This window comes from Rhipicephalus sanguineus, chromosome 3 (assembly GCF_013339695.2).
Source record: "Rhipicephalus sanguineus isolate Rsan-2018 chromosome 3, BIME_Rsan_1.4, whole genome shotgun sequence".
Classification (NCBI taxonomy): domain Eukaryota; kingdom Metazoa; phylum Arthropoda; class Arachnida; order Ixodida; family Ixodidae; genus Rhipicephalus; species Rhipicephalus sanguineus.
In genome coordinates this window covers 163,181,074-163,194,434 of record NC_051178.1, presented here as the reverse complement: position 1 = coordinate 163,194,434, position 13,361 = coordinate 163,181,074, and the positions used below count along the sequence as shown (strand labels likewise).

Sequence of the window (13,361 nt, the reverse complement as noted above, 5' to 3'; positions counted from 1 at the left end):
TAGGCCTCCCTGCCTTTCGCTCAGCGCAATTAGATTAGAACCCTGTGATCATTTGCCGCGCACCACTGCCGACATCTATCACTCTTGGTCTCTGGTAAAAATCGAAGGGAAACTCGGTGTTTTTCAGCGCCCATGGAATGTTTAGTGAAATTCGGCTTGACATATACCATCCAATCGCTCAAGTCAGATTATGCACCACGGTGCGGTGCGCCCAGAGCGTCTGAGCATGGATAGAGCTAGAGGATAAACGTTTTTTTAAAAAAGTTAGCAGAGAACTCTTCCTGATTTACTGGGGCTCCATTGCCTTTCCTGGCTCTGCGAGCTCACCGGACCGACTGTTAACTGAAATGAGTGTGCGTGTGCGATACACTCGTGCTAGCCTTAGAAACTAGAACTCTACCCTGACATTTTCTCCATGGTCCCGGCTCCGGCAGGGCCGCATGAGTGTAGCATGGTGGTCCGTCAACTTGGGCTTCGTCGCTTTTAGAGCAAAATTCATTGTAGATCTCCGAAAGTGTTATGCTATTTCAATAAATAAATAAATAGATAAATAAATAAATAAATAAATAAATAAATAAATAAATAAATAAATAAATTGTACTGAATGTAAATGACAGACGCTCGGCTGTTACGGAAGACGACGACGACGATCGGTGGCCCCGTGGTTGTCGCTCGCGCACGCGCTCGCCAGTAGCCAGACCTGCCTGATAAAGAGCCTTTCGCAAAGCAACGTCTGACCCTTTCTTGACGTACAACACCCCTATTTCAAGTGGTGGAGGTGCCGGGGTTCCCGTCAACCTGGAACTTCGCAATCGGACGCTACCATCGCCTTTCACCATGACTGCTCCTGGCCCTTCGCAAGCTGCCGCAACCACGACAGTCTTCTGTACGGGTGTGCCTCGGCAACGCGACCCACCCATCTTTCGCGGAAACGACGAGCACGACGTGGAGGATTGGATCGTCGAGTGTGAAATAGTAAGCGCTTCCAATAAAAGGGACGACTGCGACAAGCTCACGAACGTGCGCTTTTACCTCGCTGATGTGGCCAGCCTCTGGTTTAAAAACCATGAGGGTGAAATCACCAACTGGTCGACGTTTAAGACAACCATCGCGGCGGTCTTCGGTCGTCCCGCCGTGCGCCGGCTTCGCGCGGAACAGCGTCTGCGTAGTCGAGTCCAGCGCAGGGACGAGACCTTTACAAGCTACATCGAGGATGTCTTGTCTCTTTGCAAGCGCGCCCCGCCGGACATCATCGCCCCGTCGCCGATCCGTTTCCCCGATGCATCGCCGCCCTAGCCCCGCACGAGAGGAAAACTGACAGCCGCAGTTCCGGAGGCAAGAACTGCGTTGTCGTCGAACTTTTCAAGACCTCCTCTTTATCCGCCCAACGAAATCGATATAGAAGTAGAAGGTGTAGCCGTACGTGCACTTGTCGACACAGGCGCTGTCGTTTCTGTAATTAGTGATAAACTGTGCCGCAATTTGAGAAAAGTCACAACGCCTCTTACCAATTTTGCCCTGCGTACGGCTACCTCGCATTGCATATCACCGACGGCTCAGTGCACAGCTCGCGTTGTTATTCAAGATGTTTGGTATGCCGTCAAGCTTGTCGTTCTTCCTCGCTCATCCTACGACGTCATACTAGGATGGGATTTCCTTTCTGCCCATCAGGCCCTCGTCGACTGCGCTCGTGCTGAACTGACATTGACGACTCCGTGCCCCGACCTCGACGACCACAGTGCGCCTAAAGTATTTGCCGCAGCCGACGTCCACATCGCGCCTTTGTCCGCCGTTCTAGTGCCTGTGTTTTCGCCTGCTGCCACTAATTCGACCCTACTGTTTCAACCATCTATAGCTAGTGCGCGCCGTCGAACCTTCCGCCTCCCATTTGCCGTCGTCGACTTTTCCAATGGTTCCGCGGCCCTTTACGCGTGCAACGTCTCTGCTTGCCCGTATATCTTACTACGTGGCGAGTGTCTGGGGACCCTCGAGACCTTGGATTGCATTTTCGAAGACCCAATGCTTCCAGACAAGCCATCGCTACCGACTTGTGCCATTACACCTGCAACTGACACCGAAGTTCCTATGGACGTGTTTCGCAAATCTATCGACTCCCACCTCACGCCTGGGCAGCAGGAACAGCTGGTCAAGCTCCTCCAGCGTTTTCGAGCCTCCTTCGACCACGACCAGCCTTCCTTAGGTCGAGCGTCAGCTGTTGTTCACCGTATTGATACCGGTCAACAGGCACCATTGCGACAGCGTCCATACCGTGTGTCAACTGCCGAACGCCGTGTCATCAGTGACCAGGTCGATGACATGCTCAAACGTGGCATCGTCCAACCATCCAGCAGTCCCTGGGCCTCTCCAGTTGTGCTGGTGAAGAAGAAGGACGGATCCATCAGATTCTGCGTGGATTACCGGCGTCTCAACCGAATCACCCGCAAGGATGTCTATCCTCTGCCGCGCATCGACGATGCCTTAGACTGCCTACAGGGAGCACAATTCTTCTCTTCCTTAGATCTGCGCTCTGGATACTGGCAGGTACCCATGGCGGAGGCCGATCGCGAAAAAACAGCTTTCGTCACGCCCGACGGGCTCTACGAATTCACGGTCATGCCTTTTGGCCTGTGCAACGCGCCAGCTACATTCGAGCGAATGATGGACACGATCCTTCGAGGCCTCAAGTGGAATATTTGCCTTTGTTACTTAGACGACATTGTCGTCTTTTCAACCGATTTTTCGACCCATTTAACCCGCCTCGAGCAAGTTCTCGCTTGCCTCTCCGCCGGTGGACTGCAACTGAACTTGAAGAAGTGCCACTTCGCCGCTCGAAAGCTTACGATCCTAGGCCACGTGGTTTCGAAGGACGGCATTCTCCCTGACCCAGCCAAACTTACAGCCGTTTCAGCGTTTCCCAAACCGACTACCATGAAACAGCTCCGAAGCTTCATTGGTCTTTGTTCTTATTTCCGGCGCTTCGTTCGCAATTTCGCGACCATCATCGCTCCTTTGACCAAGCTCCTCGCCGGCTCTAGTGATCTTTCGGCATGGTCTCCCCCTTGTGACGATGCTTTCAACGAACTGCGCCGCCTCCTGACGTCGCCGCCCATTCTGCGACACTATGACCCATTTGCACCCACGGAGATCCACACAGACGCTAGCGGTGTCGGGCTGGGCGCTATTCTTGCGCAGCGGAAAGACGGCTTCCAAGAGTACGTCGTTGCCTACGCAAGCCGAACTCTTAGTAAAGCCGAAAGCAACTATTCGGTCACCGAAAAGGAGTGCCTTGCCATTATTTGGGCGATAGACAAATTTCGGCCTTATGTGTATGGACGCCCTTTTGACATCGTAACTGATCACCACGCCCTTTGCTGGTTGTCGTCACTAAAGGATCCAAGTGGTCGGCTCGCCCGATGGGCGTTACGCCTACAAGAGTACGATATCCGCGTGGTGTATCGCTCCGGCCGCAAACATTCGGATGCAGATGCCCTCTCCCGTTCGCCCCTTTCTTCTGACCCTGCCTGCTGCACAAGTCCTCTCTGTGATACCACTGCCCTCACCATCGCCGACATGCCATCCGAGCAGCGCAAGGACCCGTGGCTTGCATCCATTCTGGACATCCTGGCTGGTCGGACCGCTTCTCCCTCTACTCGCACGTTGCGTTGTCAAGTCGAGCACTTCACCACTCGCGATGACGTGCTTTACCGACGAAACTACACACCCGGTGGCCGTCAGTGGCTACTCGTAATTCCACGTCACCTGCGGTCTGAAATTTGTTCCACGTTCCATGACGACCCCCAATGTGGCCACGCAGGTTTCCTAAAGACGTATTCTCGGATCAGGCTCCGATATTACTGGCGTGGTATGTACCGTTTTATTCAACAGTACGTTCGGGCTTGTTCCACATGCCAGAGACGTAAGACTCCCCCTCAAAACGCCGGCGGTACCTTAATACCTTTGCCGTGCCCCTCCCGGCCGTTCGACCGCGTCGGCCTCGACATCTACGGTCCCCTTCCGAGCACTGCAGACGGTAACCGTTGGATCATCGTTGCCGTCGACCACCTCACGCGGTACGCCGAAACTTCACCTCTTCCTTCATCTACAGCAAAAGACGTTGCCAGTTTCATTCTGCACAATCTCGTCCTTCGTCATGGAGCACCTCGAGAGTTGCTAAGTGATCGTGGTCGCGTGTTCCTCTCCGACGTCATCACAGCATTGCTGCGTGAGTGCCGCGTCGTCCACCGTACCACAAGCGCCTATCATCCTCAAACCAATGGAATGACAGAACGCTTCAACCGCACCCTTGGTGACATGCTGTCTATGTACATCTCGTCAGACCACTCAAATTGGGACCGAGTACTACCGTTTATTACGTTCGCCTATAACACCGCCATTCAAAGCACTACTGGGTTCTCCCCTTTTTTTTCTCCTTTACGGACGTGAACCTTCCTGCACTATGGACACTATTCTTTTGTACAGACCTGACGCCTCCGAGTCCACGACTCTGTCCCAAGCCGCTACATACGCCGAAGAATGCCGCCAACTGGCACGGTCATTCACTTCACAAGACCAAGGGCGCCAGAAGCACCACCACGACGCATCCACTAACGCTCCTTCCTACGATCCAGGCGCGCTCGTCTGGCTGCGTGTCCCTTCTACTACTCCTGGCCTTTCCACCAAGTTGGTCCCCAAGTACCACGGCCCATATCGTATACTCCAAAAAACATCACCGGTGAACTACCTTATCGAGCCAATGGAACCATCTTCTGACCATCGTCGCCGTGGCCAAGAAATTGTCCACGTGTCCAGACTCAAGCAGTGCTACGACCCTCCCGTGTTTACTGGTCCCTAGGTCGCCAGGATGGCTCCTTATTTCGCGGGGAATAATTGTACTGAATGTAAATGACAGACGCTCCGCTGTTACGGAAGACGACGACGACGATCGGTGGCCCCGTGGTTGTCGCTCGCGCACGCGCTCGCCAGTAGCCAGACCTGCCTGATAAAGAGCCTTTCGCAAAGCAACGTCTGACCCTTTCTTGACGTACAACACCCCTATTTCAAAATAAATAAATAAGTAAATAAATAAATGTCGCGAATTTCTAGATTTCTTGTTCAAATTGGTTGCTTCTTTAGAAATAAAAATAAATGAAGGAGTTGTTGCCATGTCCTAGCAATGGCTACTCCTTTTCACTTGGTTATTAAGAAGCATAAGATCGTCTTCAAGAAGTATCTATTACATCGCAAACTTTTTGTGGCAATGAAAACAAGCGCACAAACCGGACGGATGACACAACGTGGAATGTTCCGAGCGAATACATACTTCCTCTTTCCTATTTTCATCTGCCGAGAATGCATGAACAAATTTTTGCTTGTTCTAGGTGGCCAGGAGCTGATAACGCTGGGTGCCTCTAAAAATCTACCGGTGGTGAGATTCGGTCCGGGCTACCTACTTCGGGAGACTACGTTACACGTGGCGGTGTTCACCGACGTCGGCCTCATTGTGCAATGGGACAAAGGAACTACCGTGTCCTTGGCCGTGCAGCCTACTTGGAGGGGAAGGGTAAGAGAACGCGCTGTATAGTTTATTTGTCCAATAAGTCGATCCGAGTGTCTGCTGTTGTATTTCGATAATGTCGCGGGGACATCGGCAACTAATGTTTCGCCGGCCTCTCCACAACAAAAGTGACCGAACAAGGATAACGTGTCATGGCGTAAGCCAACTAAAGCAACGAAAACAATCAAACAACTTTTCTGACACTCTATGGTCCACTAAGTTGCGTAATACCGCAATGAGCATATGTAAAGGCTCATCAACATTGCACTACGCTTTACAGGTAGGCGGATTGACGACGCAGACATGTGGTACAAGACAACTGAATTCATAAATTTAACGTGACACATGCGTTATTACGGTCTTTTATTATTTGTGCGATAGAGTTTCTACGCTAGTGGCAACCGCAAATCTGCTAAATGTTTCGCATTGCCGACTGTACCTTGCTTCGGCCTGCAGCTGGACCTTTGTCCTTTGATGGGGGGGTGCGAAGCAGCACGAAAAGAGCGAGACAGCACGCAGGACCGCCTTGGAATGCTACGATTACGGAGCCCGCACCAACAATTGTGTCACTTCTTCAGCTTGCATCTAAGTTCATATCCACGCGGCAATTACCTCGTTGTAGAAGCTAAGCTTGGCTTATTGCATTATTCACCGTCTAATTCAAGCTCCCATTAGTTGAGTCAGATTTTTGCCTGCGGATTCAGCCTTCGGATTCAGCCTGCTTGTTCGAGTCTGAGCCTTTCTCGACCTCTTGTCGTCTTTCGTGGCAGGTGAAAGGGCTGTGTGGCAACTTCGACGGCGACCAGACCAACGACTTCCAGACGCCCTCCGGCGGCGTGGCGGAGGGCGACGCCCGCGTCTTCGGGGACGCCTGGAAGCTGCAGGAGGCGTGCCGCAACAACGTCTCCTTCGTCACCGACGGCCACGAAGTGTGCGAGCACAGGCCGCACCGCACCGCTTGGGCCACGCAACGCTGCGAGGTGCTCAGGTCTCCCTTGTTCGAGCCTTGCCACATGGAAGTGGACGTCGAGCCTTACTTCGAGAGGTATTTCGAACACCTAACTATTCATTATAATTATTTTGCCATTGCGCAAATTTCAATGACGATATAACGGTGTTTTTAAGTTGTAGGATTTTTAAGACGAGAAACTGACAATTTAGGCAGAGAAGTGCTACGGCTGAGCTTCTGTTGCGGTTAATTGCGGTGTTACTGCGGCGCATCAACGTCCTACACACGCTTGCAAGGAGTACAGCGTGGCAGCTCATTGAAGGCGAAAAATTTCTACGAGCTGTCAAATTCGAGTTTATTGCTAAACACTGGCGCGAGAAGCAGACCGAGCATCTATCATTTGCTCCCAGTCACAGTGTTCCCTTCCTCCAAGTGCCAGGGTGTGCTCTCGTGCTCCAGATAACCACGTTCTGCCTCCACAGCCTAAGTGTCCCCACGCCGCCCTCGTTGCTAAAACACATGATTCGGCACCCGACTTTTGTGCCTCTGATGATGTGAGCTTCGCCGTCAAATAGTCAGGTCTTTGTTTGGTACGGAATGTCGTGAAATTGATTACGCATCAATGGAGCTACGATATCGACGTTTGCTCATACATGAACAAATCAAGTCTCCTATGCGTGCTTATGATTGCTACTTCTTGCTACTCTCGAACGTATGATGCTCGTATGCAGCAAATCAAGATGGCACGTGCTGTTCTGACTGTATTAAAACTGATCTATTTTGCGAGAGTCCCGCGATAGAAACATCTTTTGTAGAATGGCCTGAACGAGCGAAAACTATACTTTCGTCGAGTGCCACTCCGTGCATGCTTTTCAAGCAACTTGCCTTTTTGTATACCTATCATCATAGCAGTTTTGGGCTTTTGTACGTAAACGTTTTGCATACCGCAAGTACGTGAGAAGCGAATGTCTTCCGATTTCATCCTCGTCATCTTCGTATTTACTGGTGCTATTGAAATAATTTACTTCCGCGTACTATTTACTTTTCATGAGTACTATTTACTTTTCAAGATGCTTTGCTCGCCCTTCTACATCCTGATATTCAATGCATATCTTATTAAAAATTTTCAGGTGCGTGCAAGACGTGTGCGGCTGTGATTCGGGTGGCGACTGCGAGTGCCTGTGCACCAACATCGCGGCCTACGCCCACGAATGCAGTGCCCAGGGCATCCACATCAAGTGGCGGTCGCAGTCTCTTTGCCGTGAGTGGAAGCCCCCGTTCAAAGCGTTCATCGCGAAATTCCACTCGTTCCATATTCTTCTATATACACAATGAAGTATCCCAAATCAACCTCGGCCTAGTTAGAAAAGTTTATCGACGCTCTCATGAATGCAGCTGGGGCCTATTTGATAGAGAGACTCTTAATATTCACAGACCTAAGTGACGAACATAAGACCTTACCTTTTCGAATAGCCAGCTATCATTTGGAAAGGAAACGAGGATATTTCAAATTCGGCTTTGTTGGTGCGACATAGTGGTTTGTTGAGAGAGAGAGAGAGAGAAAACTTTTATTAGAAGTATTGGGAACTGTCGGGTGGGGCTCTCAGTTCAGAGCTCCAACAGCCGCTGCCGCGTCTCGTGCCCGACGGACCAACGCCCGCTGGCCACTCGGGCTTCCGTCACGCAGCATGGCCTCCCAGTCTTGCAGGGTTGGAATAGGAGAGGAGATGGGAGAGCGCCTGGCTGGTGGACGCTGACATTCCAGCGTTACGTGAAATAACGTCGGTACCGCACCACAGCCAGGGCATTTGTCAGGGTAGGAAGTTGGATGGAGGATGTGGAGGAAGTGTAGGTTGGGGAAAGTGTTGGCCTGCAGTTGCCGCATCGCGGTCGCATCCTCTCGGGTCAGCGTATGGTGTGGTGGAGGGTACCGTAGGCGTTCTCGCCTATAGTAATCCAGAGTGTCTCGATATCCTAGAAGTTCCGTGTTCGCGTCCCGCTCATCTGGGCTGGACAGCTCTTCCTCCGGTTCCCGGTTAGTGAGCGCTCGGGTAGCTGCATGTGCGCAGTCATGACCGGGGAGAGAGGCGTGCCCAGGGGTCCAGACAAGTCAGAACCTATGTGGTGTGTGGAATGCAGTGTTCAAAATGCGGTGTGTGTGTTGTGAGACGATACCACATGTGAAGGCTCGACAGGCGTCCTGTGAATCCGTAAAAATTAGAATAACATCTGCATGAGGAAGGTTTACAGCAGCGTGGGCAATCGCCAGAGCGACGGCGCACTCTTCGCCCTCAGATATTTTCTTGCTAGGTACGCTAATTGAGGCTACTATGTCGTGGTCATTGTTCACCACTGCTCCGACTGTGAAATCGCGGAAGCGGTGTCTAGCGGCGTCAGAGTATAAAACAGTGTTTGGGGGAGACTGATCGATGAGGCGTGTGAGATTTTTCACCCTTGCCCGCCTACGCCCAGCGTTGCGCTCAGGGTGCATGTTACGTGGCAGCGGAGCGATTGTAATTCGTGCTCGGAGGTCACTGGGTAGCTGTTTTTCTGCTACATTGTATCTGCATTGGTTCGGAGGATATCCTATACTGATGAGTAGCCGCTCTCCCACTTGGGTGTTGCGGAGTCTTCGTATCTGACTGTTACGCTGTGCTTCGATTAATTCTTTTACGTTGTTGTGCACTCCCATGGCTAGGAGACGCTCGGTGGATGCGTACGTGGGTAGTCCAAGCGCTGCCTTGACGGCTCTGCGGTGAATAACGTCTAGAAAAAGAAAAGGAAGATAGCTTAGAGTAATATGTGCTTACTGTGGGAGATCGGTGAGCTGCTCCTTATTACTTCGAACGAGTTCAAAATAAACGTATACATAATGAGCGTAGAACAAAAGGGGAACGGTCTAGAGCACGACGTATTCTACTATGTGAGAGCGGTAAGTGGTCCCTATAGAATCAACAAGAGCATGAACCACTCTTAAGACAGTATGCGTGGTCGCTGGTTCGATCTCGGCCGTGGCGGTCGCATTTCGATGGAGGTGAAATGCTAGAGGCTCCAACGCCAGGTAGTCGAAAATTCCGTAGTAATCCACTACGGTGTGTCTCGTAATCATATCGTGGGTTTGGCACGTAAAATCCCAGATATTATTGTTATGTTAAGACAATATGCGTGTGTTTAGAGAAATGGTAGACGATTTAGTGTACTATGTGCTCTATAGAAGACCAGTAAACTCGTCTAGAAAAAAGCAACTCGATAAGCCGTGTTTAGAAAAAAATGGAGACAATTTAAAGTACTGTGTACACTACTATAGAAGAGCGGTAAGGCTTACCTATAATCGAAGTAAAGTTTCATGAGCATTGTATATATATTATCTTGAAAAAAAAAAAAAGATGCAGATGATTTCTAACTGAGGCGTAACCAGAAATGTTTCATAGTAAAAAACAGCGCGAAAACACAAAGACGAGACAGATGAAACGGGACCAGCGCTGGTCCCGTTTCATCTGTCTCGTCCTTGTGTTTTCGCGCTGTTTTTTACTATGAATGTGTACTAACAAGCTCAAGTTCGCACGCTTCTCAGAAATGTTTCTGGGGGGAAAGTTTCTCGCCGGGTTTTTTGCGTATGACGCCGAAATCTGTGAGTTAATAAAGCTTCGTTGAAGAGGCGCGACTTGCTGTGATCGGCGCCGCCGATGTACGAGCGCACGTGGGTGACAGCGACGTCTGCGCTTTGTTAGCTCGTCATTTTTGCGACTGTTCTTAACCAGACTTAGCGTCTTGCACGAAGACACGTGCATGATGTACGAAGCGTAACGAGGGCGAGCAGATTCACAGTGTGGTATGCGGACTTGCTTTGCGCCGGGCTGCAAGAGCGGCTACCGCAACGACGACTCCGCTTCACGACACTTCTTCGGACCTGCAAAAGACCCTACGCCATTCAAGCTTTGCATCGCAAAGATAGAAAGCTTACTGCGAAATGCAAGGTCTGTGACGTTCATTTTGAGAGTGACGACATTGTAAAGCACTATCGTCGTGCCGTTGCGGGGCAAGAAGTTTTGATCCCACGTGGAAAGTGGGAACTCGCGCCAGGTGCCGTGCCGCGCTTGTTCCCAGCACTTCCACCCCACATTTCAAAGCCAAGATGTTCGGGGTTTAGGCGCAAATCGCCCCCAAAACGCACGGCGTCCCGCGAAAGCCCAGCGCCCAATTTGGAGGAGCCGCCAGAAATAGAACGGCAAAACGAAAGGCAGGCGATTACCTATATACGCTATCGAGACTGAGAGTTGCATCACACTAACATTCGATCAGTTGTCAGCTGTCGCTATGCCTTCAAAGCAGTGGATTTTCGAGAGATTTTACGACGAGGTATTGAAGAAGATGTGCGGAATATTTTATACTCGCCGGCTCGGGAACGGGCTGCTCAGCGCAAACATTTGACACGGTACACATAGAAAAGACGAGGAGCAGCGCTGGCCCTCGTCTTTTCTATGTGTACCGTGTCAAATTTTTTGCGCTGAGCAGTTTAATAATGGAATACCAACTAGCCCAATCCCACACTTTGCTTCGGGAACGGAGGCTTACTTGTGCAAAAGATGATTGTAGTTGACGAGCAGTTTAACTGCGTAGTGAACGGCTACAGCACGAAACGCAAACGGCTGTCGTACAGTGTAAGAAGTGCTGCGGGCATGGAACATCTGCTCGGTGAAGTTGAAAAACTGAAGTTGAATACTGACGACTCTTCTAGCGACAGAGTACGCGCGAATAACTGCTCGGTGCTCACATCACGGCCGATCTGTTCGAATTGTTTAAGGCACCGTAGAAGGATGCGACGTAGAAAGATGAGACACCGAAAATACAACTATCCGCTGAAAAAATTGCTCAGAGACGACATCTATTCGATGTAATCGCACACTGAGATTTCATTTACCGAGTTCGCGTAAAATTTTCCGGTTTTGGGTCAGTATCCCTTTAACCGTCGTGAAAACGTGTCTTGTAAACATTGCAAAGCATTGGTGATGTTTTTCGAGAAAGTTTTTTTCAATAAATTGTAGAAACATGATTACTGTTTTTCTAGAACGTTTTTGTATCTCGAGTAAGTACGCTTCTTTGTGCACTATAAAGGCTTTTACAAACGTGTTGGGTTGTTCTTGGTCTAGATAAGACGGCAGCGGCTAAAATTGTGGTGGTAGTTATAAAAATTACGCTGAAAACCCTCATTCGCTTAGAAACTCCTATGCTTGGAAGTTAAGCGCAATGTAGACAGCTCAAATATTGTCACAGGGTCGTGACGTCGACGAAGGCAGCAGTCAGCAGGTCCGAGATGAAACTCTTTATTTGGCCGAACTTATGACCGGGAAACTGAAAGTCAAACTACAGCAATACACTGATAGCGGCGAACAGAGCGTCGACCGCCGATCAACTGACAAGCGGTCAAGCGCGTCGGCTTTTATACAGGCGCTATCGAACTTTTCAGCGATATCGCTGGTGGCGGCGTTATCTCTCGACAAAGCTGGAACATTCGCGTGCAGCGCGCAATCTTACCAAAACGATCTATTACAATCGCGAAGCTTCTCGAACACTGCTTCGCGGACAGCGTCGAGCGTTGATAACCGTCCTTGCTGGTCAAACCCGAATACATCAAAATAAAACAAGAAGTTGGCGTGGCAATATAGACCGAACATCGATTCTTAGCCAATCAACGAACAACGCACGCGGGCCAATGCATACAGACGACCTTATGCATATCCACCTAAGTATCTACCTAACTAGTACAATAAGAAAGTTGCCGCGCAGTTGCCGCGAGCAACTGCGCGGCGGACCGCAGCGTTATGCCGTGGAAGCAGACGACGCGCCGATAGTGGCGCAAGACGTAACTGCAGCGCCGCTAGTTCTCGCGACCGCCGTTCGGACCACCCTCCTCCGCTGGCGGAGATACGGAGCTTTGAAACTGAGTTTGTTCTAGTAACGTTGCTACATACCCTATCATGGGACAGCAGAAACTGTACCTACTAAGATGTCTAAGTGTGTTTTTTGTGTGTGTTTAGAAAAAAAAAACTCCAGACCATTCCACTCTGTGAATGTGGGCGACCAGAGGAGCTGACGGGCGCACTCTGTTCTCCTCGCCGTCCTCAGTCGATTGCAATGTACCCACCCACAACCCTCCACCCCTCCACTGAAGCTTTCTCCACCTCACGCACTATTGCACTGTCACCAGGATCGGCACACTTTTAGAGCGCATCTCTTATAGGCTCCCGTTCCTGCGTTGAGCGGCGTCGCCGTTGGCGTCGGCGGCGTAACCGACAGAGCGAACGAGGACGAAAGAGAGCGAACGCTGAGTCCGTCGATATCGCGAGCGACTGGCATCAACCTTGCTTTCTCCCTCTCGTCACGCGCGCTGGCCCCTCGGTCGGAGCTCGTGCGCACGCAGGGCTGGCACGTGCACTGCGTCGGCGTCGCTTGTCGGAATGGGGCTGTCGGCGTTTCGCTTGGTTCGCGACGCCTGCAGTGCACAGAGTGGTGTGCGTAGCATTCGAGCGCTGGCAGTTTCCGTGGCAATATGTAACGAAGGGTACATTGCTAGAGGTGCGGATAGCGAAAACTTCAAACACAGTTGGCGTTGCCCCAACACGAAGCTGCGCTCAGAATTCGCATTAGGCAGTATCGTAATCGTCGGTGAATTTTTGACCGATTTTCGTTGACATGTGACGCCATGATGACGTGATCGCTATCTTGAAGAAGGTGACCAGGAATTTTTTGTTCGCGGACGGACGCAGCAAACTGAAGGAGGCATGCCATTTACACCTCCGCTGTAAAAGTGACTACAATTTAGAGTACTACGTGCCCAACTATGGGATAGCGAAACCA

At 50.7% G+C, this 13,361-nt stretch overlaps 1 protein-coding gene across 1 annotated transcript in view; it reads left to right on the top strand.

The window, feature by feature from the left end:
• LOC119386050 (hemocytin-like) overlaps nucleotides 1-13,361 on the top strand; it is a 93,872-nt gene that overhangs the window by 24,675 nt on the left and 55,836 nt on the right. Inside the window, exons 18-20 of the mRNA XM_049414208.1 lie at nucleotides 5,379-5,560; nucleotides 6,325-6,599; nucleotides 7,634-7,764. Of these exons, the coding sequence (XP_049270165.1) occupies nucleotides 5,379-5,560; nucleotides 6,325-6,599; nucleotides 7,634-7,764 (588 nt within the window). The remainder of the gene's footprint in view (nucleotides 1-5,378; nucleotides 5,561-6,324; nucleotides 6,600-7,633; nucleotides 7,765-13,361) is intronic.